The sequence below is a fragment of the Melozone crissalis genome, unplaced genomic scaffold, assembly GCF_028551555.1.
Source record: "Melozone crissalis strain CALT ecotype California unplaced genomic scaffold, PUWL_Pcris_2 ptg000008l_1, whole genome shotgun sequence".
Taxonomy (NCBI): domain Eukaryota; kingdom Metazoa; phylum Chordata; class Aves; order Passeriformes; family Passerellidae; genus Melozone; species Melozone crissalis.
Window position 1 is genome coordinate 11772353 of NW_026535786.1, and position 25504 is coordinate 11797856.

At 41.9% G+C, this 25504-nt stretch overlaps 2 protein-coding genes across 3 annotated transcripts; one reads left to right on the top strand and one right to left on the bottom strand.

The window, feature by feature from the left end:
* Positions 1–952: 952 nt before the first annotated feature.
* LOC128933216 (skin secretory protein xP2-like) lies at positions 953–1852 on the bottom strand. The gene has a single exon (XM_054270145.1). The coding sequence runs from the start codon at positions 1850–1852 to the stop codon at positions 953–955; it is 900 nt and encodes a 299-aa protein (XP_054126120.1).
* On the top strand, positions 1466–12823 carry PARP11 (poly(ADP-ribose) polymerase family member 11). 2 transcript variants are annotated; one of them, XM_054269790.1, is made up of 8 exons: positions 1466–1512; positions 4976–5104; positions 5203–5323; positions 6577–6652; positions 7581–7653; positions 7741–7871; positions 11495–11646; positions 12072–12823. In XM_054269790.1, the coding sequence occupies exons 2-8, from the start codon at positions 4979–4981 to the stop codon at positions 12383–12385; spliced, it is 993 nt and encodes a 330-aa protein (XP_054125765.1). In that variant the 5' UTR covers positions 1466–1512; positions 4976–4978; the 3' UTR covers positions 12386–12823. The 2 variants fall into 2 exon arrangements, with proteins under 2 accessions (XP_054125765.1, XP_054125764.1); XM_054269789.1 differs by lacking the exon at positions 1466–1512 and having other exon boundaries at positions 4556–5104.
* Positions 12824–25504: the final 12681 nt, after the last annotated feature.

The following is a 25504-nucleotide window of genomic DNA, read 5'->3' on the forward strand; positions in this document are numbered from 1 at the left end:
ATTCATGCCAGTGAAATACCTCCAGAGATTCAGCAAGGGCTGCTTTTTAACTGAAACAGATAACCTTTTCTAACTCTGTATTCAGAGGCAAGGTCAGCACAGCCAGAATCTGGATAAATATCCTGTTTGACACTCCCTCAGAACTGGAGAAATTAATCATTTTCACTCCCCCTGTGTTGTTCTCGGCATGCTGCTCAATGAAAACCCTTCACAGCAGGATGTGCTGCAATGACTGCACACATGCATGAGGACTGCCTGTGTTTTGGAAGTTACCAGGCCACTGGCTGACAGCAGAATGCTGCAGCTGGTGTCACTGCCAGCTTCTCCACTCAGCAGGTTCCCTCTTAGAATGTCTGCACCAAAGGGTGATCTACGCTCACCACTGTGGCTTCTCTTACTGACTGGTCCTAGAGCTGCTGCTGCTTCCAGACCTCATTGTGCCATAAAGCTGCTCATGGGCCCCAAGCGTCTGCAGCAGCCTCTTACTGCTGCCCTCTTTGCTCTGTGTTACCCACGCCATGCACGGTGCAATGGTCACATCTGCTGCTGTGCCAGGCACCAGCATGGCATCACAGCTCTGGTACCACAAGGGACTGGCACCGGTACTGGTACTGGAACTAGGACTGGGACTGTTACTGTTACTGGTCCTGGCACTGGAACTGAAACTGTGACTGGCACTGATACTGGGACTGGAACTGGGCCTGGTACTCGTGCAGCTACAGGGAGAGGTACCTGACAGATATTGGTACCAGAACTGGAACTGGGATTAATAGCAGCACTAGTACTGGTAGTGAGACTGGAACTGGGATTGCTACTGGTACTGGTGCTTGGACTGGGACTGGAACTGGGCCTGGTACTGGTTTTAGTACTGGTACAGGTACTTGGACTGGTGTTGGAATTGGGACTGATGCCAAAACTGGGACTGGGCCTAGTAAAGGTACTGGGACTGGCACTAAACTGGTATTGATACTGGCACTGGGCCTGGTGTTTGTACTGGTACAGGTACTTGGACTGGTTTTGGAACAGGGACTGGTGCTGGAACTGGGACTGGTGCTGGAACTGGGGCTGGTGCTGGCACTGGCATAGGCAGTGGTATTGATAGTGGAAGTAGGCCTGGTACTGGTGTTGGCACTGGACAGGAGTTTGGACTGTTTCTGGCACTGGGACTAGGGCTGGAGGCGGTGTTGGGGTCGGGACTGTGCCGGCGCCGGTACGGGAGGCAGCGCTGACACCGCGGCCCAGGGACGGGCCCAGGGACGGGCCCAGGAACCGGCCCTGGCCCTGGCCCTGGGCCCTCCCCATCCCCTCCCCGCGTCACGACAGCGGCTCCGCCCCCGCCTTCATTTGCATGCCTGCCCCCGACGGGCCAATGGCGCGCGGCCACCGAGGCGCTGACCCCGCCCTCCGCGGCCGCCGGTAACGGAAGCGCCGGGAGCGGAGCGGGCCCCGCGCGCCCGGCCCGCGCGGCGCGGGCGGCCTGCGGGAGCGCGCCCGGTGCGCGCGGCCGCTGCGGTGAGTGCGGGCGGGGCGGAACGGCCGCCGCCGCCGCCGCCCCTCCCCCCGCGCCGCGCCCTCCCCCCGCGCGCCCCGCAGGCCGCCGCCCGCCCCGCCCCGCCCGCGCGCAGCGCGCTGCCAGCTTGGGCACGGGGGCGGGAGGCGGCGGCCGCTGCGTGTGGGGGAGCGGCCTGCGCGCCCGATGCCGGGATAGTGGTTCCGTGCTAGGCTCGGTGGCCGGGCCGTGCCCTTGAGCGCCCATGGCTGCGACTCTGGAGGGTGCGGTTACGGGTGGGATCGCGACGGCGGCCCCCGGCAGCACGGAGCGGGTGCGTGGGGGCGCAGGTGGGAAGGGCATGGTCACTCCAGCGTGTGTCCCGTACTGGTGCTAGTGCTGCTCCTTCTCCTGCCTCCCCTCCCGAGCCCTGCGGGCTCGCCTCAGGCAAGTGTCCTAATCAGGTGTCGTGTTCTCTAAGGAATGGCCAGAGGTTCCCTTAGCACTGCCTGCGTTCCCAGCAGGATACTTGTACCAAGCCGATGCGCGTAGGGAGAGGAGCCGTTGGCAATAAAGCACGGTGTGCCAGGTGAAGCAGGCAGCGCAGGAAGCCAGACACATCCATTGGGATGCTGCTGTGTTTGTGAGCATCCGGGCGGTGAGACCCTGGCACAGGTTACCCAGAGAAGCTGTGGATGCACCGTCCCTAGGAGTGTTCAGAGCCAGCTTGGATGGGATGTGGAGCAACCTGGCCCAGTGGAATGTGTCCCTGCCCATGGCAGGGGGATTGAAACCAGATGGTCCTAAAGTTCTCTTCTAACCTAAAGCATTCTCTGAGTCTGCCCAGTGTAAAGAATATATATCAGTCGAACATGAAGTGCTTATGGAAAAAAGAGGAAGTGCATGGTCAGTAGTACTAAAGCCATTGAGTCACAGCACACAACAAGTGCTATTCCTGTCTAGGAGGATGTTTTTCCTTAGACATTTGTTTAATTTGAGCTGTTCTGGTAGCTCCTGGACCAATAGAAACAGTGCTAATGATGGGTATTGAGACCCTTCTCAAAATGCTACCTAATGCTTATAAATGGTGTGCATTTGATTTTGAATTAATCAGTAATTCCTTCAAACATTTTGGATTTGTGTCACCTTTGAGAACAGTTCTCTTGTTTTTATAGCTTTTCATATTAATCCCTTCAGGTGTTTCCTCCACACTTCTAAAGTATCCTGGAATCTACCTGTTTACCCTAGGCTTTGTGATGAGGGTACAAATATGTGGGTTGAATGTATGATTTTTGAAAGCCATGGGAATAACTATCTCCTTTTAAATGGTTTATTTTGGAGAGAATAATGAGATGCCCCTTGAGGACTCTTAAGTGTGTGGTCAGGCACAGATAATCATGCCTTCCCTGCTTATAAAGGCATGTCCCCTTGTTCCAAAGACATCACTGGTTTGACTATCAGAGTCAAGGCCCTGAACTAATGGGCTGGGAGGGAGCTGAGCTCACCACTTTAATGGGAGCATGAGGAAACAAAACATTACCAAGAAAAGCCTGAATTGCTTTCCTCATCTTCAAAGAAGTGCAGCCTACCTCTGCCTGCTCTCAGTAGGATAGAACATAGTCAAATGCTTATCCAAGAGGAAGAATCAAATTGAAGGTGAGAGATTTTCACCAAAAGATGTTGGCCAGTTGTGCTTTTAACACCAAGGGAATGTAGGCTCTGTGGCTGTGTTGCTGTGGGTAACAGAAGAGATGCTGACAGATGCCCTCTGAAGCAGAGAATGGTTTTCTTATCTCTTTCCAAATACTTTTTCTGAGCAGCCGATGAACCTTTTGTGTGGTGCTGCTTGAACTTGAGGCAGCAATCCATACAAGGAGCCTCGGGTAGGCTTTCACTGAAGCAGGTTTGCCCTCAGATTCTGCAATTTGGTGATGTTTTGGAGATCCAATCATGATTCCCTTGATAAGAGGTTTCTCAGATTTTTTTTTTTTTCAAACCACAACTACAGAAATACAACTATCTTGGGAAAAATGGGGGATGAAGGGTTGTGCCAGAAGTGCCTCCTGCTCTGAACTGCTGCCCCAGTAGCACTGGCCAGAATGGGGATACCTACTTTTAGTCTCTGGTATTTGTCTTCTTCAGGTCTCTGTTTTTTCTGGGTTGAAGTGACCAGGAAACAATTGAAGCATCCAGGATACTAACTGCACATTGTTTGACTTGTGCTGAAGGGTGTTGTTTCACTTCTTGGAAAAAAGTGAACTTGAGGACATATTTGGGCAGAGTGCCAAAGTGTTTTGCATAAACAGAGTGGATGAATTGCTGACCTTTTCTGGGTGTGGGGCAAGTTTTTTGTCTGAAAGATTCCCTGAAACTTAGAATTTTTGCTTAGGGAGGTTGTTGCAGAAAATTGACACGTTAGGAAATACATACAAATAGAGGTGAGCACTTTCAGAGTTTTCAGAATTTAATATTTTCAGAATTTATTTGTTGTCAAACAAAGAATGAGCTGAATTCTGGCAGGGACTGTTCTTCTAAAGGTATTCTGGCATAGCTCTTGGTAGACGTAAACTTGTCTAGCTGCTTTTTGAACTTCCATAGATTTGCAGCATCCATACCATACCATGAAAAGAAATTCCATAGGTTGCCATCTGTTTCATGAAGCTTTTCTTTTACTTACTTTGAACTTGACATGTGCAACCTTCAATAGGTGTCTCCTCCATCTGGCAGAAGAAAATGTGATTCTTTATTCCCTATTTGGTTTTGTCATGATTTTGTAGACCTCTGCTGTATCCTCTCCTCAGTTCTTTTTCTTCCATCCTTCAGAATCCCAACTGTGGGAGTCATTGCTTGTGTGGGCTTGTGTGGGAGCCAGTCTGGCTTTTGGTGTGAACTTTTTCTATAAATACAAGTACAGAGTATCAGGAATTTTACTGTGTCATTTTTAAGTGAGTGCATTAGGGGGAAAATTCTTCTTCATGCAATGGGAAGGAATAATCTGCTGTGATCTTTCATGGTTAAATAATTGTATTCTTTGTCTTAGTATTATTTTTTTTTCTTACAACTATTGATTTCCAGTCTGACTTGTTCACTGCTGGTGAGTACCTAGTAGGTGTTTCCATCAAGCTGTTGGATGTAACCCCAACATCTCTTTCTTGTGAAGTAGGAATGAAGAGCCTGTTGTATATTTCTGAGTGGCCTTGATCCTACAACCATCAGTATGAAATTCAGCACCTCTCTTTGATCACATAAAGCCTATAGTTCTTGCCTTTACTGTCACACTTTACAGGCAATTAAGAAAATTTTGCAAGTGTTTAGCTAAGTTAAAAGATAATACTGGATAAGTAGCAAATTGAGAATTTTTCTCTGGAAAAGAAAGATCAGTCCTCAGCCTGGTATGATTTTTTTGGTAGTTATTGCAAATGCACTTTATTTTGCTTTTTTAATAAATTTCTCTAAATTTTGTGTCTATATGTGTGAATGTTTCAGGAAATGCTTCAAGGACCATCAGAAGATGTGTTTGCAAAGATGGAAAGTTCAGTTGAAGACATGGATACCTCCGATACGCAGTGGGGCTGGTTTTATTTGGCAGAGTGTGGTAAATGGCATATGTTTCAGGTAAATACCTATGAAGTTATATTGGCTCTGATGGATCCCATACGTGACATTACCTATGGCTGAGTTTGTCTTTATGTGCTTTTTCTTTTATTTTGAAGACTGACTCAAACAGTCACTGCTCTATCAGCAGTGAAGATATTGAAAGGAGTTTCCGAGCAGACCCCCGTGGATCTCTGTCTTTTACCACTGCAAAGTTTAACTACACACTGGACTTTTCAGGTATGTGTTTTGCCAAAGAGTAAACTGAAACAATAGAAGGTCTCAGATACACCAGCACATTTGTTCATTCAGCAGGTTATTGTCTTCATATCTGGTGTGAAAACATGATTAAAAATGTCGTTTTTACTGGAAAGTACATAGGAGTTTTTAGAAACAGCTGCTCTGTTACATTTTTGGTGTAGTTTATTAATGAAGTAGCAAGTTCTGTTTGATAACACTGCATTGGAGTTCCTACTGTTTGCTCCAGCTGCAAGTGGCATGTAGGATACATCTCTTGAACTAGGAAGGTTGAACCTTTTTTCTTTAATGTGCAGCTGCCTGTAAGCTTGGAAACCTCTTCCATTAATTCTGTATAAGAAACATTGCTGTAAAGGAGGCTTCCTGCAAAATACTAGCATCAGAATGATTTAATAATTCAGCAGGTAGTTGAAGCCAGTTCTGTTCTCAGAATAACAAGGAGATAGGGAAAAAGATTTACTGGTAGATTGTAAAGATCTTGCTTATGCTGTTCTTGTAAATTACAGAGTAGTACAGGTTTCTAAGGTATGTAACTATAAAGGTAATCTGTTCTTTGTTCACAGGTGTGTTCTAGTAACTTTTTTTAGTTTTTCTATTCATAGATGGTTTATTTTCTGGTTAAATTACAAAACAGTTATATGCTTAAATATAGGAAATTAAGGAAATAAATACATATTCCAGTATACGTATTCAAATGTCAAATATTTCAAATACAGAAAGTGGGGACTGGGTTAAACAGCAATATACTGGCAGTAAGGTGGTATCTAACAATACAAGGAGTTTTATGCTTATTTGTGTTGAAATGTCTGTTTATTAAAACCTGTGTTTTGCATCCAGAATAAAAACACTACACTATAAGCAAATGTTAAAGAGCAGTTTTTATGTTACTCTCTTTAGGTTGTGATGTCTTACACTAAGAATAGTGTATTCTTTGTCATCCCTTTCAAGTCAGTGGAAGTCCTGCCTGTGATTTGGTGGGACTGAATGTTAGATGGATATTTTAAAAATACATATTTTGTGTGTGTTATATATGGGGACATGAGTCCCCAACTCATGTAAATGACAATGCATTTAGATATATTTATTGAAAATGCTGATTTGTTACTTGTTGAAATAGGATTCCTGTCAAGTAGCTTAGGTTGTAGTAACATTCTTTTAAATAATGATACTTAAATGTTTCATATGTTGTAGATGAATTCCTAAAAATTTCTTCCTAATTCTTGTTTTATGCTCAGTGATGAAACAAATCAACCTAACTACCCTTAAACAACGTCCAATAAAGCGAGCTCCCTTTGCAATCAATTCATTCAGGTAAGGAAATAAGAGGAAGACTCCTTATTTTTCTTTTATTCCTGTTTCTTCTAAGTAAAATGAAACCAAAGTGTTTTATCTTTATTGTTTATATTTATTTGCTTTTGGAGTCACTTGCTCTGAATACCTGTTGAATGAGAATTGCTGCAGGGAAGCAGCACCAAAAAATGGAATCCAGTGACTCCATAAATTATTTAGAAGTAGTATTGTAACAGCAAAAAAAAAGGGTGAGTTATATGTTGTGCCTGTATTTTACTCATTTACTCTAAACTCACTTGGAGTTTAAGAAATTGTGTTGTAATAATTCTTTTATGAGTTTAATTGCTTTAGATTGTCAGTTTCTTGCCATTTGATCAGTCATTAGATGTAAAGCTGAGCTGATGTAAAGCTGGAGCTCACTAAACAATAAACTAAGCTATGCAGATGAAATTGAGTAAATGGGATATGTGGATTTTTTTACCCCAAATAGTTTCTGAGAAAAAAATTTAGTTTGGAATTGTAGCGTGGTTATATATTAAAAAATAAATTTGTCATTTGTCATAAGAAATGTAGTAGCAATCTGTTTACACTGACTTTCAAGAAGACTGTTTTTGAAGTGCCAACTTTTTTTCAGTAGATATTTGCTAAATAGTGCATGCAATGACATGGCAATTTACTTTGTTCTTTGAATAATTGCATTCAGTACTCTTATTTCCATGTGGTGACATTTTTTACTTGCAGGAGATTTCTTCTTTTAGTCCCAGTTTTAAGGCTTAAGAGCTTCAATGTATGTAGTGCATGTGCTTAAACCACTCTTTTTTAGTAGCTCTGTATAAACTTCATGGGGGTTTGCTTTTTTTGCACACTGTGTTGTTTGGAGCAGGAGTTTGACAGGAAGAAAATGCCTCATGTCTTTGAAGTGATGTGCTTTTACCTTTTTTGTTTGAAGTTTCATCTGTGAAAATGAGGCTATCCCTATGCCTTCCCACTGGGAGAATGTAAATACTGAGGAGCCATACCAGGTAAGAGTTGGTATGCAACTTGGTCAAAAACATGTGACAACGAAATAATGCATCAAATTGAAATCACACTAACCTCTTTTTTTCCAGCTTATTCCATTGCAAAAGAAAACAAATGAATATAATGAAGTTTCTAGTCTCTTTGGAAAAACAATGGATAGCCACCGAATTAAAAGAATTAAGAGAATACAAAATCTAGACTTGTGGGAGTTTTTTTGCAGGTGAGATTATTTCTAAAACCAACAGTTTTAGGATTGTTAATGGAGAAAAGTTTTAAATCATGCAGCAGAAATATGTTTAACTGTTTTTACTATTAATGAATTTTTTGTTACATTTTAACTTTTAAAAAGTTTCTTATTTGTCATTTCTCTTTATTCAAAATTTAATTTTCAAGACCATATAGCTTCTACAGGTGCAGAAATTGAATACTTGTAGAAATTCATTAGATAAAACTGTAGCATTGATAATGTATTTAAGGTGTTCAGAATATCTGTGTGTAGATGCCCATGATCTTTACAGTGAAGTAAGGGGAAATAAATTAGCTTTTTGTAAAATGATTCCTTGAGAGGCTTGTATTATTTTAATTTTTACTTAATTAATATTTCAGTCTTTTTAAATTTCTCAATTTTATGAAGCATAGGACAGAATTAAGTGTCTATTGAACACATAGTCATGCAATTCTTTTAAATTTAATGTCTTAAAAAACCTTCTTCTAAGTTCTTGGCTTTTCCCTCTGCATATTGTGCTGGCCTGGAAGAAGTAGGAAGTGCCCAGTTTGGTATCCACTTATTTTTGGTGTCAGTCTTAAGCAATCATACTTGCCAAAAGTTATTTGTGCATCTTGTAGGAAGGAGTGCATATCAGGAGGTTTAAATATGTTTTACTCAAATAAAAAAATTTAGACTAAGTTAAAGAGTGAGGAAACAACTAACCAGATGTATACTAAAATCTTGCATAAGTTACATGATTTTTTTAAAGATAAGTCATTTATTGTTAATTTAAAGCTATATCAACATGTGTGAGGAAGTGAAATTCCTTATGTATGTTAATGGTTAAGAGAGTTACCCAATTTTTAGTTAAGTTTCTTTTTTGTCTTCATGGAATGAGGAAGAGGGTCAGCAGAACTGCTGCCTTGGACTCCTAGAGGTCAAACTTTGGGTTGTTCAGGAGGTTGTTTGACAGAGTCCATTGTGAGGCAGTCCTGAAGGGCAGACGAGTCCAGGAAGGCTGAACACTCTTCAAGAGGGAAATCCTAAAGGCTCTGGAGCAGGCTGTCCTCATGTGCTGAAAGACAAGTAGTTGAGGAATAAGGTCATCCTGGCTGAACAGAGAACTTTGGCTGGAATTCAGACAAAAAAGAGGGTTTATGACCTTGGGAAGAAGGGGCAGGCAACTCAGGAGGAGTAAAAGATGTTGAGATGTTTTGCAGGGAGAAAATTAGAAGGATCAAAGCCCATTTAGAACCTAATTTGGCCACTGCTGTAGAAGACAATAATTTTTTTTTTAAATAAATCATCAACAAAAGGAGGGCTATAGAGAATCTCTGTCCTTTACTGGATATGGGGGAAACATAGTGACAAAGGATGAAGAAAAGACTGAGGCAACAAAGGCATTAATATTAAGACTGGTTGTTATCTGGGCACCCAGACCCTGAGCTGGGAGACAGAAGTGGGGAGCAAAATGCAGCCCTCATAATCCAAGAGAAAAGGGAACCTGCTACCCCACACAAGTCTATGGGAATGGATGGACTCTACTGGAGGGGTACCAAGGGAGCTGGGAGAGTGCTCACTGAGCCACTTCCAACCATTTACCAGCAGTCCTGGCTCACTGGGGAGGTCCCAGTTGGCTGTGGTTGAGCAAGTGTGATGCCCATGCACAAGAAGAGCTGGAAGGAGGATCCAGAGAACTACAGACCTGTCAGGCTGAGTGAGCTCAGTGCCAGGGAAGGTCAAGGAACAGCTCATCCTGAGTGCCATCACATGCCACACAGCATGTGCAGGGCAACCAGGGGTCAGGCCCAGCCAGGATAAGTTTAGGAAAGGCAGGTCCTGCTTGATGACCAACCTCACCTCCTTCTGTGACAGGGTGACCCACTAAGTGGATGAGGGAAAGGCTGCAGTTATTTTTTACCTGGACTTCAGTAGAGGCTTCTACACTGTTTTCCCACAACATTCTCCTGGAGAATTGGCTGCTCATGGCTCAGACAGGTGCACTGTTTGCTGGGTAAAAAGCTGTCTGGATAGGCAGGCCCAGGGAGAGGTGGTGAATGGAGCTACAGAATCCAGCTGGTCACTGGTGGGGTCCCCAGGGCTCAGTGTTGGGGCCAGTCCTGTATAATATCTTTATTTGGGATCAGGACAGGGGGATCAAGGGCACCCTCAGTAAGTTTGCAAATGTCATAAAGCTGAGTGTGGATCTGCTGAAGGGCAGGAAGGCTCTCCAGAGGGATCTGGACAGGCTGGATCCATGGGCTGAGGCCAGTTGTGAAGTTCAGTAAGCTGAATGCCGGGTCCTGCCCTTGGGTCACAAGACAGTGCTGTCGGCTTGCACATACTGGTGAAGAAATTATTGCCTGGTAGTATATTACAAAGAAATAGGTATTCCAGCATTTCAAATTCACTTCTTTTGGTGTCCCAGGTAGGAAAGTTGAAAAGAGCATGATGCTTAGTCTAGCATCTCAGTTTGGAGTTGTCGAGGAGTACAACAAGTAAAAGAAGGTGTTGGTCAGTGAGATTGATGACCAGTTTTAGAAAAAGCTTTTGTGCTTACATAAGTACAAGGAGCATGTCTCTGGGTGTTTAGTTTTGCTCTAGGTTTTACCTTTCATTGAGTGAATTGTCTGAATGAGAATTTTCACTGTGCTGGATCAAGTTAATTTTGTTGAACTAGATTATCTTTTCACTGCTTGTACAAGGTGCTAAGGTGATGCTTTTTAGAACAGTTGGACCCCTTGATTTCTGTTCCAAATTACCAAAGTGTCCTGTTGTGGCATTTCTGCATTCTGCCCAACCAGCTTGCCAGTGTGCCCAGTATATTTTAAATTTTTATGGTTTCGAAAAAGTGATAAGATCAATTGATTTAATTGATTGATCAGTGCTGGAATGGTTATTTGCATCACTGTAGTGGTCAGAACACTTTTGCCTTTAACAGTAGTTCCCATATTAATAATGACTCTAAATTGACTTGATGAAAATAACTGGTCAGAGATAGTAAAGGACTATCACAGAACATCTTTTTATTGATTGTTCACTTTTTCTATAAATCTGTTCCGTTTCCCTGTTTCAAAAGAAGTTACTCAAGGCTACATTTATATATTGTCAGAGATCAACAGCCAACAACAGAGGGCTCTGGTTGAAGAAATTTCAGATGTTCAGCATAACTAGCCCGTAGATCAGTTTTTGCTGGTTTGCCTAGTGCTTCATAATCTACCAACTTTGTTATCCCTTCCACTATGACATTAAAGCAGGTGGAGGAAACAAAATGTGCAAAATTGCCTTTCTTTTAAAGATGTATCTGCTGAAAATGACCACACTGAAACTAATAACACATGAACAATGTTGATAAAATTGGTGTAGAAAGACTTTTTTTTAAAATCTTAGACTATGTGGGAAAATAGTCCTACAGCATTCAGAAATGTGTGATTTCTAAATATGTACCTTAAGAATTCCGACGTGTTTAAAACCTTGAGTCATCTAGGCACTTGTAAAGTGGAATGTGTTAGGTCTGTACCCTCAGCAGTGCTTTCACAGTAGTAATTTAGTGTGTTTGTACAACTATTTATTTATTATGTATTTATTGTGTACAGCTATTTATTTATTAGGTATTTATTGTGTGTTTTCTGTAGGAAAAAAGCTCAGCTGAAGAAGAAAAGGGGTGTCCCAACAATTAATGAGCAGATGCTGTTTCATGGCACCAGTAATGAATTTGTAGAAGCAATATGTATTCATAACTTTGACTGGAGAATAAATGGGATGCATGCTGCTGTGTATGGAAAAGGTAAGTATTGCTGTCACATACAACTGTGAAAGTGTTAACAGCTCAACATTAAGTCTTCCCTGTAGTGTGTACTTTGTGATGCATGCCTTGTGTTTACCCAAGAGCTGTTTAATACAAATCTGCTTTTATGGCAAGTGTAATTAAGGATGCAGTAAGGAATGTAATTGTCACAGTGGCTGGTAGGGCCAGGGAGCATGGGGAAGGGATGCCCCGCAAAGAAGTGTTGATCACAAGACAATCTCTCTACTAAAATGTTCACACTAAAAATATTTGGTCATATTGTTATAACAATTAACAACAAAAAAAGGATTCCTAATGAGCATAAAAGAGCTGTCATTTTTCATCATGTTGATAGCTATGCTCTGGTAGTCAAACTGTCATGATAAGAATGTCATCAAATTTTCTTGGTTTTTTTTATTTGAAAGGGACCTATTTTGCAAGAGATGCATCATATTCCAGCCATTTCTGCAAAGAGAGCATGAAGCATGGAGATACTTTCCAGATTCATGGTGTGAACCTGCAGCCTCATCTGCACAGACCAGATAAAGTCATGTTTCTTGCTCGTGTATTAACTGGTGACTATATCGGTGGTGATTCAAAATACATGAGACCTCCTTCAAAAGATGGAAGCTTTGTGAACTTGTATGACAGCTGCGTGGATAATACCTGGAACCCAAAGATCTTTGTCATCTTCGATGCCAACCAAATCTACCCTGAGTACTTAATAGAATTTTGTTAAGTTTGAACTGACTATTGTTTGTGGTTTTTTGAATACTTTTGTTCCTTTTGTAAAGACAGCAACATAGAAACGATGCATGAAAGAGAGGTGAAAGAAAAGCTGGCATACATTTATGGAGGAGGGAAGCTATTACATATTTAAGAGAGACTGGTGAACTGTTTTTAAAAGTCTGTAAACTTTATTAATGCATTTTTCAAATGTAGAGACTATTACAAATCTGACGTTGCTTAGTGAGCCTTAAATACATTGAGCATTGGTAAGTTTTCAAAGGCAAGATTTATGTTTTGATTTTCTAAAGTATATTAAAAATGGTTAGAAATATGCCTCTAATATGGTATGCATATGATGAAATTAATCTTTTATAAAGATTGCCTATAAAACAAAGTAAGAAAAACAACAGCAAAACCCCAGGGGACATGGCTACTTGTGTGTGTGTGTCCGTGTTCTGTAGTACATGTTACTTTGTTTGGAGGTCTCTTAGTTTGGATTCTAAACCTAAAATAGAAAAAGAACCTACAGCTCCTTCATCAGTTTCCTCCAGATAAAGTTCAACAAAGTTGTAAGGTTTAACTTTATGTACATTTTACTGTAAGCTTCGATTATATACTGGGAAAATAACAAAGCCATTGCAGTAGGATTTGACAGTTTGTTTTGATGGAAACGAGGCCCATAAACTTGTGGTTGTTAGTTGTTTGGTATGTAACTGTTGGGCTCACTGTTGGGATATCATATGCCTTTCTCATTTCTTATCCTATGGAATTTTTGCCATCCTGTTGCAGTATTTATGAGCTGCTGTGATTGTGTCTGGTCAGAGTTTAAGATACACTCAGTGCTCATATACTTGGTGTTACTGAAGACAACATTTAGATTAACTTATCTGTAAACAATGCAGTTAAACTAATAAGGAACATTTCAAACGATGCCATCCTTTAGCTTTTAAACACTACAATCGAAAGCTTTCAGTAACATTTGTGTAGACCAGGTTTTCATAACTGGTATGGTTGTAAAGTTGAAGGGTATTTTTCACATGCAGAAAGAGCAAAAGAGACAATATTTGGGTAAAGAGCAAACCTGAGTACCTAAACACATGAAGAGGCTGAAATACACTGTTGTGTGAACGATCTGCTATGGAATTGTGTCCCTAGTGTGCTTTGTTAAAGGACCTAAGTAGCACTAATGGACAAAGTCAAAGTTGAAACCTTTCCAGGATTTTTCTTTGGCTATGGCCAGTAACAGGTCCCTGTAGAATTGGTATATAATTGTGGCAGATATAGAATGATCTCTGTTGGTTTGTTATAGAATTGTTAATGGACTTTTTGGATCAAAGGCTGTGTTTAAAATGCATTGCATTTAAAGGCACTGCAGCTGCTGGCATGACCAGGTCTGCTCAAAGTTGTGCTGAACTGGTGGAACTGGAAGCATGAGATGACGACATATCTGGCATCATAACTGAGGACACAAATATCTCTTCCTTCTCCTGTGTGCTGTTACTGTTGTCTGTCAATGGGTCTTGCATAAGTTGTTTATCTGTTTCTGTTTGCAATTTCATGGCAATTTTCCTGTCCCTAAACCATTTAGGGCTAAAATGCATTTTCCTTTATTTTAGGAAGTATGATTTCTGATCCCAGCTGGGAACTCTAGGTTCTGCTCTTGTAGGTGTGATTTGTGTTTGATTCACTACTACACTAGCTCTGCAAAAGGCACTTTGTTCCCCACATTGTATAAAATAATAGCGAATCACGCAGGGAATTTGTGTATTACTGAGTCCTTTTTATTATTACGCAGTATTCTACAGAGCATACATTTTGTGAAACTAACAAATACATGTGCTGTTGTTCCTTTGATTTGGTGTTTTATTTCTTCTGAAACAGATGTTTTTAGTTAAGAAAACTGAAGTTTCTTTTTTAGCGCCTCATGGACAAAAAGTACCACAATCTTTACTGATCTCTGGGACTTTTTTGATTTTTTGTGTGGTGGTGTCTTGTTTGCTGCTTAATTTGAATTGAATGGCACAATCTTAATCTTACTGCACAACTGAAGTTTTATCTCTTCTTTCAATGTTCAATGTGTTCTGCTTTTTGTGTTGATGAATTTTGTTATTGAAGATGTCTGTAAAATAACTGTCCTTTCTCTGGCAAGGGGAGAGTGATTATTATTGCAAGCAAAGTCCAGAACTGTACAAGTAGCCAATACAGGAAATAGTTGGACTTAATAAAAGGAACAGTGAGAAAGAAAGGGAGGAAAATAATTTCTTGGCCTTTGGAGTGTTAAAAAAAGGAGAAGGGATGTTGGTGTGGTTCTGGGGAAGAAAACCTGATACTTTCTGTTACTGTTTCAGGTAGTGAAACTTTGTTCTCCATTTTGGTTTTGCACCTGTGCAAGACAGTGTGGTCCTCTTTTATGTGTCTTGATCTGAGGTAGAGCTTTCTTACTCAATTACTCTTGTGACACATGAGCACAGCACTTCAGGATGACATGGAAAAATAAGATCAGCTCATACCGGCCTCCTGGACCAGCTTTGTTTTTTACAATTGGTGTGTACTTAGTTATTGCTGAATGGATCTCATTTCATCCAGAGCAGTTTGGGAGTGTGTCTGTCTGCATTCCAGTTCATTCACAGGGTCAGTTTGCACAAACTCTTGCTTTGTTAGAGTCCAAATGGAGAAAAAAAGGATACAGCTCTGTTTTTTACTAAATGTCTCGGTATACTGTCATCCAAGCTAGATGTGAGATACAGGATGTGATGGCTGGAGTTGGTGACTTTAATTCAGGACTACATTGGATGCCAGTTCAGCTGGCAGCTTGAGGACAACTCTCACCCTTTTAAAACATTTATCAGCACAGAATATCATAGCAGGAAGGCTCAAGTGAGTCTGTGCAGTTTACATAGTGGAAATTACTTTCAGGAAGATGAGCACATGTCAGTCTTAAAATTCCTGTGACCTAAATGTCCATCAATGTTGTAACTATTTTTGGCACTGTCCAAAACAGCAGACTTGCAAAACAGCACAGGCCTACTCCAGTATAGCCATCTACTCTTCACAAGTCACAAAAAATACTGCGGGGGCTGGCAGATGCAATACTTTGCCCCATTTTAAAGCCAGCTGGCTTCTCTTATGCCCCTCCCTCTTAAGCCCCTTTGTTCTCTTTGACTCTGCCTTCCCCTGTTCATCCCTCACCCCATGAGTGTGTACTGCTCCATTGATTCCTGCACCTCTTGCAGTCTGATCCCCCAATACCATTTCCAAAGTCCAGGATGAAATAACCTTTTGCACACTCTTACATGCTCTTATCAGGTAATATGATGGACCAGGTTTGGTTTCCATCACTGCCTCCCTTATCATGTCAGCCAGGTTTATCCCCATACATTCCTGTGTCAGAAAAGGTAGTAGAGGAGTAGTCACTCCTTTTACATACTCATACTCAGATAATTGTGCCACATAAAACATCCAGCAATTTGAGTGCTATGCTTCTCCTCACTTGGGGATTTAGTTGGAGAGGTCACATTTCCTTCCTATGGTAATGAATGGACAAGAGACAGCCAAGGTGTACAACACCAAGACTGGAAATTTGCATGTTCGAGTGGATTTTTTTAATTGGAAAGTGCTCACTTGGATGTACAGAAATAGGGAGAGTATTTGGTATATACTGCAATAAGGAAAAAAACCTCCAGTTTAGTGGAGAGTATAGGGAAAGGACCTTTTCAGACAGTAATCAGTTCCATGGAATACCATACCATAAAATGAGTTTCTCTTCCTTGTGTGCTTTGAGCTCTTAAGAGTTTGATAGTGCTGTCATGTTAAGGATTGCAAACCAGCTGGTTCTGGCTGTTTGCACACTTACTTGCAGACATTTGAAGATTAATTTACTGCTACTACTTTTAGAGTCTTTTGCAAAAGAGATTATGACTCCACTGCTAAAACAAGTCTGAAGCTGTGTTCTTCTCAGCTATTGCCTTTATTGGCCAGAAATGTCATTCATTTCTGTATTTGTATTTTGTCTATTGCCTTTGAACATCTTAGAGGTGTTTTTGTTTCAGTATTTTCCTTTCTAGAAAAACATTTTTGCAATTAGAGAGGGATGGAAGAAGAATAAGAAAGGATAAATGTATCAGCATTTGGAAGCTGCTGGGTTCATATCCGGAGACGGTGCCAATCAGGAAGGCAGGTAGTGGAAATGACATTATGTTTCCAAGCCAATATCAGTTATATCCATTTCCTGTTTGCCTTCTAACCAATAAATGCCAAATTTAATTTAAAGGGAATGAAATAATAGTGACACCAAAAGCAACAACCTCAAGTGTTTCTTATCTTTACTCAGCTTCTTCACCAATACATTTTTCTTCCCTTGAATTCCTAAAGCAATGTAATATATAAATCAATACAGGCAGTGAGCACCTGACTCGTGTCCAGGTTTCAGGAACAACATAAGGCCTTGGCCTGCTTGCCTCCCTTTTCCTGTTCCCATGCTTTGCTTGCATTCACATTGCCATAAAGTGAAACAGATGAAGTATCTGGAGCATTGTTAAAAGCTAATTTGGAGTGGGAATATGCTAATGCACTGTATTGTATTAAGTGATGTGTTTGGTTACAGACCTGGAGGTGGCCAAGCTGCTCGTACATGTAGTCTTTTTTTCCAGTCAATATCAACCTTTGAGCTGGTGAAAGTTGTCCAAGAAAGCTATCCCAGCTGAGAACACTTGGTGCAAATAAGACTTTCAAAGGATGACTGGATATTGGATACACTGTGTTGTTGTCTATGTATTAACTAGGGAGATTACATTAAAAAGATTTATTTCTATAAAGAGATTGGCTGACACAAATACTATCATCACATATTTTAACACAGCTGCTGAAAATACTGTAGCCTGACAAAGCTCTATCAGCTAATTACTGGATGTTTATGAGAGTGACTTAAATAGCTGCTCCAGGCTGATATTTTTAAATTGTTTTGAATTTTATTTTTAGTATAAGAAATATGACCCAAAACAATGGGATAAGACAAGGACAAGAGATGGAAAAGTTGGGGTTGGGCCAGGGGGGAATCAGTGGGAGAAAAATGGTTACATAAGTGAAAGGGTGCTTGAGTGTGCATGTACACTGGGGCTGGGGAGTGATGCAAGAAGGGGAGAGAACATAAGAATATTACTGCTTTAAATCTGTCCTTCAAAATTTTTAAATTCAGTTTTCATGCTGATGATCTTCCTGGATGTTTAGCAATGTTTATATATTCCCGGCGGGATGGAGTACTGGATGGAGAGTCAGAGGACTCTCCTGTAGTCAAATTTTCATGTCTTTTGATGTGTTGTGATGAGAGCAGACTTACAGAAGTGATGCACAAATGGCACAGAGCTGTCAGAAGTGAGAGGTGTAGCTACAGCACCTCATCTGAGCGCTGTTGCAAGGAGCATGGGGAGCAAAGTGCTGCTGTCTGCTGTAAACATAACTGGTTGGCTTCTGGCTTCTTCCACCATGCTTCCTGCAATATCCCCACTCCAGTGACATTGCACACATCTTGTCTTAGCATCTTCTCCATGGCAAGTGTGTGGTATCAAATTTACTGTATTTAATCAACCACTGTAGTGTGACAAAAGGAGCAAAAATGTTATGGTTTGCATTAACAAATTGGAGAAAACTGCTATTGCTCTAAATTGTCTGCTCCATGAAGTAATTGATATCTGGAAAGAAACTGTCTTTTGTTGTGTATTACATAAGGTGTTGCAATAGATCTCAATTTTTTTTGACGTTTAGCTGCTGTGGTGGTACATATGACTGATTTTCAAATTTCAGAATAGAAACCTATGCTGTCTCTTTGTAAAAAACAGGTTTCTATCAAGCATGCTTGTAAAGGTGGTGAGTTTCTGAAAGTTCTTCTTTGATGCACAAAATCCCTCACTCAACAGAATTTCACAGCCTATCTATGAGAATTGCATTCAATAAGACAAAATAATTCTCTTTATAGTAACTATTCTTTTAAACTGAAGATCCCTGAGTGGAAGGTATGTATCTAACAGAGCCTTGAGCTATCCGTGCACTTTAGGGCTGTTATCTATGTAATGCTTCATCACAGATGGACAGCTTGTGGACAAAAATACAGTTTACCACCTCAGCATGAACGTGGGGGGAATTGGTAAGGCGGTATATAATTAATGCTGGATTTGATCCAGGATACCTTTCCCTAAGGAGAGGAGATCAAGATTTTTAGTGACAGTCTTTTAAAGACTGGTTTATGGTTCAGCAAACTGTGGAATATTGAGTAAAATTAGAACTGTTTCATGGCACAGACTGAGAGAGAAGTCCTTCCACTGTACTGCTGGCTCCACATCCTCAGAGGGAAACACTCTAAAATGGTGTTTTTCTTTTAAAATAAAAATTAAATGCTAATTCTTTTCAGTTTGAGAAATATGAAGAGCGTGGCTGTAAAATGTGATGGGGAAAAAAAATCAACTAGAAGAACTGCTTTTAATGTTCCCCTGGGAATGTTGTGGTTTTTAATATTTCAGAAATGGGTTTGCTTAGCCCTGAGGGAAAGGGATTGGAAGAGCATGATAGACATGAGCCTGCACGAAGACTGTACGTTCAGTATTAAGGGGGAAGAAATAGGTCACTGTGTATTAGAGAGCTCGTTTGGTTTCCTTTAAAGCCACAAGAGACAGCAACTGCTGATCTGCAGTCAGGAAGCTGCCCTGTATTCTGAGGGATGGGGCAAATAAGCAATGTAGATGTCCTTGTTTTACACAAATACGCCTGTCAATTCATGCCTTCTTGAAGAGCTGATGGTGCCTCACTGGAAAAAGTGCCCATTTATGCAACAGCTCTAGTTATTCATGTGCCAATGCTGAGCTGCACATGGCTTAAGGAAAACATTTTTGATGTGTGTTATATGAAAGGAAATACTTTTCTTGTTATTTTTTGGTAGTTTATTATACATTATGCCCGAGAATGTTCCTTCCCAACACCCAGAAAGCCAAGCAAAAGAATCAAGATGCCTTCATGGAGGAACAAGGAGCTCCTGACTGAACTCAGACATCCAAAGGAAGCACACAAGTGGTGGCAGCAAGGAAAGGTGGTCCAGGGGGAAACCAGCAATGCTGTCCTGAGCTTGCATGGACAGGGTGAAGAAAGCCAAAGCAGCCAGGAGAGACAACAACAATGCTGAATTATTCAACAAGGAATTGAGGGATATCTCTAGTTCATCTGCCCTTGTCCTTCTGGAAGATTTTAACTTCCCAGGCATCAACTGGTTAGTATCATAGAGCAGAAACAAACAGGTGCAGGAAATTGCTGAAGCACATGGAGGATAACGTCTTTGTGCAGGGACTAAGGGAGCCACCTAGGACAGGTGCCCTTCCAGCTTTGCTGTTTGTAAACACAAAGGGTCTCAGACAGACTGGTGCCTGTCTTGATCACAGTGACCACCAAGTAGTTGTGTTTCAAATAATTGGTGTTTGGAGAAAAATACCAGGAAAACTTTGTCCCTGGATATGGGAAGAGCAGATTTTGGGCTGCTGAAGGAGCTAGCTAGCAGGGACCTCTGGGGATCTGCTTCTGGTATTTGGGTCCATGAATGCTAGTCACTTTCTAAGAGCCATCTCTTAAGAGCACAGTAGCAGGCAATTCCAAAGGAAGGGGAGTCAAGCAAGCAGTGCAAAGGGCTGCCTTGGCTGAACAGGGATCTTACAGAAGTTAGGCAAAAAGAAACTGTACAGACACTGGAAGCAGGAACAGGCAACACAGGAGGACTAGAGAGATTCTGTTTGGCACTGTAGAAGAAAATTCATGCAGTCAAAGCTCGACTAGACTTCAAGCTGGCCAGCACTTTGAAGGAAAAAAAGGCTTTTCAAAATATATTAACAGCAAACAGAGAATCAGAGAGAACACTGGTCTGTTGATTGATGGGGTCAGTCACCTCACAAACAGGGATACAGACAATGCAGAGGTATTTAATGCCTTTTTTGCCTCTGTCTTTAATACCAATGCCAGGTCCTGGGATCCCAGGAGACCTGTGATGGAAGACCAGGACTGAGGGGATGATGAACTCCCAGCTGACCCTGAACTTGAACAAGAGTAGCTGTTCAAGCTGGATGCACATAAATCTGTGGAGCCTGACAGGATTGATCCCAGGATACTGATGGGGCCAGACAAAGTTATCACAGGACCTCTCTGCATTATTTTTCTTCAGTGGTCTTGGGTCAACTGGAAGCTGGCAATGTTCCAAGAAGGGTAAGAAGGTAATGATAGACCTGCCAGTCTTACTTTTCAGTGCCTGGTGAAATTACACAGAAGGTTTTTTTGAGAGACAATCCAGTCATTGATTATATGAGCACAAGTTCACAAGGGGAAAGTCTGGCTAACCAATTTAATTTCCTTTCATTATAAGGTCATGCACCTAATTGACCAAGGGAAGCCAGTAAATGTAGAGTTTTGGAATTTTACCAAGCTTTTGATACTACTCTCCATCAATTGCCCAGCACAAAGGTAGACAAATCCAAAATTTGTTGGGTAAATGGGTTTACATCAGGCTGACAGCCAGTCACCATCGGCATTCCCAACCGCTCAGTTTTACAGCCAGTGCTCTTCCATGTTTGCATAAATGATCCGGACACAGGAATCAAACACACAATAAGTCTGTCAATGATACTAAATTAGGAAGAGCTGTGGACTTCTTTGGGGGTAAAGAGGTCCTGCAGAGAGATATGGAGAGCTGAGCCATCACCAGCTGTATGAACTTTAACTAGACCAAGTGCTAGATTCTCCTTGTGGGACACAGTAATCCTGGTTATTCATACAAATTGGAGGATGAGAGACTGGAGAACAGCACTGTGGACAGGGACCTGGGGGACTCTGGCAAGTGGAACATGAGTCAGCAGTGCCCTGGCAGCCAGCAGGGCCAAGCGTGTCCTGGGGTGCATCAGGCACAGCATGGCCAGCTGGGCAAGGGAGGGATTGTCCTGCTCTGCTCTGAGGCAGCCTCACCTAGAGTGCTGGGGGCTATTTTGGGTGTCACAATAAATAAAGGGTATAGAGCTACTGGAGTGTGTCCAGAGGAGGGTGACAAAAGTGGTGACAGGTCTCAAAGGCAAGAATTAGGAGGAAGTGGCTGAGGTTGCCTTGGTCTGTTTAGCTTAGAGAAGAGAAGGCTGGGGAGTGACCTCATCACAGTCCACAGCTTCCTGAATGCAAGCAGTGGAGAGGAGGGGCTGATCTCCCCCCGGTGACCAGCAACAGGACACAAGGACACGCAGTGAAGCTGCACCAGGTAAACATCAGGCAAAGGTTCTTCACTGAGAAGGTGGTCGACCACTGGAACAGGCTCCCCAAGGAAACTGGTGATGGTACTAATCCTGTCAGAGTTCAAGGAGCACCTGGATGATGCTCTTAGTTGTATGGTTTAGCTTTAGTTAGTGCTGTGGGGAGCAGGGATTTGGAGTTACTGATCATTATGTGTCCCTTCCAACTTGAGGTAGTCTGGGATTCTAAGTCTGTGGAACCTGATGGGATGCATCCCTGAGGGAGAGAGCTGGCCAGTGGGATGGCAAGTTCCCTTGGAGGGGAGGAGTGTCTCTGGCAGGATTGAGGAAGATGATCTTTCCCTTCTACTGAGCACTCAACCACATCTGGGGTGTTGGAGGCAGTCCTGCATTTCCCAGTATGAGACATGGATGTACTGGAGTGAATTCAGAAAACTGTTCCTGAAATGATTAAAGGATTGAAATATTTGAGAAGATACTGAGAGACTGTTTAGCCTCAAGGAAAGAAGGCTTGGGAGGGAGTTTTACCAATGTATATAAATACTCGGTTGGAGGGTATAAAGAAGACAAAGACAGTCTGTTCTGCAAAATGGAAGGACAAGAGGCAGTGGACGCAAATTAAAATACAGGAAATCCACCTAAATATAAAAAACCCAATATTTTTACTGTGTGCAATGCCAAGCATTAGAACAGATTGCCCATGACTATTGTGGACTTTCCATCTTTGGAAATATTAAAATTCCAGTTGGACAAGGTCCTGGACAACCTGCCTCTGCTGTAAGCAACAGGTTGGTTGGAGTGGATGACAGCCAGATTAATTCTGTAATTAAACCTTGATTTTTAGAAAAGTCTTGCTTTTTTTTTTTTTGCTTTTTTTTTGGTGCAGTCCAATCAAACTCATACTGCACTGCAGGTGATGTGAGCATGAAATCTAATGTGTGTTCCCTTTACTGTGTCAAGCAAGATTACTCTAGAGCTGATCAAGCTGGAATACCTCCAGTTTTCTACCTGTCACTTAATGCAACTTCCATTTTGCTGTAAATTTTTGGTAAAGTTTACTGTAAATCTGCAAAATTTCTTGCAGCATGTTTATGACTCCAGTTCTGTAACTTTTCCTCTGATCCTTGAGCATAAAGAAGGAAAACATGATTTTGAATGTTAGTATGAAATTCCCTCAGGGTGGTGCAATTTCATAGGCAATTAAAAGCTGCATTAGAGTGGAAAGGCAAATTAGGCCTGCTACTGACAGCCTAAATGCAGAAGAAAGTGACCCCTTGCATCCCAGCAGTATGATGGCTTTGCAGACTGAAATAAACACACATCACCCTGAATAAACTGTGAAATACAGCCTGTTTTATTTAAAGGGTGGTGGTTTTATTTTTATATTGCGCTTGGCATTTCCTGATTTAAGAGCTGCAAGCTGTCTTCTGCCTACCACATGTTTCTGTTTGTAGTTCTGGCATTTGTATAACCCAGTGGTAGAAACTGTCATCCAGTTTCTAGCTCACTGTACATTAAACATAGCAGTCAGAAGGATCCTAGCTCCAGACAATATGTTTTGCACACCAGAATTTTTCAAAATCTCCTGCTTTTAGTCCTTGAAGAAAATCAAGTGAGTTTATGTCTAGATATCATAGAGGACAATTTTAGACCCATATAAAAGGGTTTAATTCTTTCAAGTATTCCATTTAGCACTGTAATTTGTGTTGAAGTGCAATCTGTGTTGAGATGTAGATTCATGCCTGTGCACATTTATTCTTGGGCTATTTTTTCTCTTTGCAGTTAGCGTCACAGTCTCTGACATCACAGTATATGAGTTTACTGCTTTTCAATCCTCTTATTTCAGGAGAGAGATATGGTAATGAATTTGATTCTGGCTGTTCATGAAGAACAAATTGTGGCTGCTCAAGACCATCAGGGTCTTTGTCTCTACCAGCTAGGGAATGGAATGCATATGAAGGTATATGATCAGAAACTGCTGAAAGAAATCACAGCAGTACACGACTGCAACACAATCCACAACTTTTTGCTATGAGAGAGAATAAAACCAGAGAGCAATAGACCATTTCTAGCTGGTTCTCTAGCTATACTCCAAAGTATTCACAGATATATATAAGAACAGCATTAGCTGTCCAGACAAGACCTAGAAAATTTCATTGACCAGCTCCTCTACTATTGCTTAGTAGGCCCCACAATTTTCTTACAGAAACTGAAAAGTCTAAACTGCCTCATACTGAATGGTAAGGAAGAAAATGGAATGACTGGTTGCAACAAGATACCTAAGCAGTGTTCAATTTTAAGATATGTTCCTTGAAGTCTTAATCCACAAAAGTTACCACTAAGTTTGCAAATGCTATTTCAGTGAGCTTTTCTACCCCTGCAAGTCACAAATTCTCTGCTGTTCTGAAACTTTCTATATGCTGTCTTCAGTTTCTTCAAAAGTTTTTGAATTATGTCTTGCACTTTGCAGCTGATAGCGTGCCTTCATTTCTCTGAGTGTCTTGTAAGATTGTCCACACCTTTAAAAGAAAGGCAATTCTATCTTTTATCCGCTGTTTTACTCACTTAGCAAAAGGTTAAATAGAAAAGTTAGGCTGAGTCAAATCAGCATGTGCAGAGTAATATGGTATTTAGCAGGCTGATGATTTCATGATAAGTACCTGTGTGCCTGTTTTCACACACAGTACATACAAGGCAGCTGCTGTGGTAAGCAAATTTCAAATATTTACCTTTTTCACAGAGCATGGATGTGAGCAGTAACTGCCAAGTAGCACTTTACTGCGTGGTAAATCCACAGCCAAGCTTGCCTTGCTCGAGCCTACAGTCAATCATTGTAATGAGTGAAGTAATACTTCCCTCTGCAGAACTCATCCTAGTTAAAAACACATAATCAACTCAATGTTCAATAACTGTATTAAATGATTACTTGTAGTGCTTTGTAAGTAGTTTTATCAGGCTTATATATGTGTCTGTATTTGGCAGACTACCTGCTGGTCTTCCTCACATTCCCCCTTGTAGCTGCAAGATTTGCAGAGCTCTGGGATTGTAGCTTACTTTAGGGAGATAAGCCCGAAGGGTTTCAGGCTGTTCAGGAGAGATGGATTGGGAAGGCAAGTAGAAGGGCTTTAACAGTGTGAAAAGGAATGCCTTGGGGGCGTGAAGCTTTACCTTGGGCCGGTTGTTGAACCCGAGGACAGTGTGGATAGGGACATCAGAACAGACCAATGCAGTTGATGTCACGGATGTGTCTGCAACCAAACCATCTGATCAAGAAAAGGGAGGTGAAGCCTTCTTTGGACACGGTGTCCTAGAAGCTCTTCTGCACTTGAGAGGCCTTAAAGTGATGGGAATTATATCGAAGTTTTTTCTCTTCTTTTGGGACCACTTGGAATTGGGTGCTTTTCAAAATTTACTTTGGGCTAAGTGAAATCTTTGAATCAAATGCGAACCAATGTTGTCTCCCGCTGCCACCTTCTGCAAATAGAACTCGAAGAGTTTGAGATGACAAGGTGGGAAGATCCTAGCAGGTCCATTTGGACTGGTCACTGCCTTAGGACCTTGCAGTGGATGAGCGTTCCGGTGCCCTCCTGCCCTGACCCGCTTAGGCTTCCCGTACCGTTACCCTGGAAAACCATCACGCACTCAGTCCTGGCTGCAAGAGAGACCGGGGCAGGCTCACCCCCTCGCCTTCCCCTGGCTCTCTGATCTCGCCGAGAGCGAGTCGCTCCCGCCCGAGGTGAGGTGAGACCGGGCGGGGCAACCGGGCTCCGGCTGCAGGTAGAGAGGGAGGGAGAGCGGCCAGGCCGGCCGGCCCGCCCCTGGGGCACAGCCCGCCTCGCCCGATTATGTCACCCGTGCTCAAAACAAAG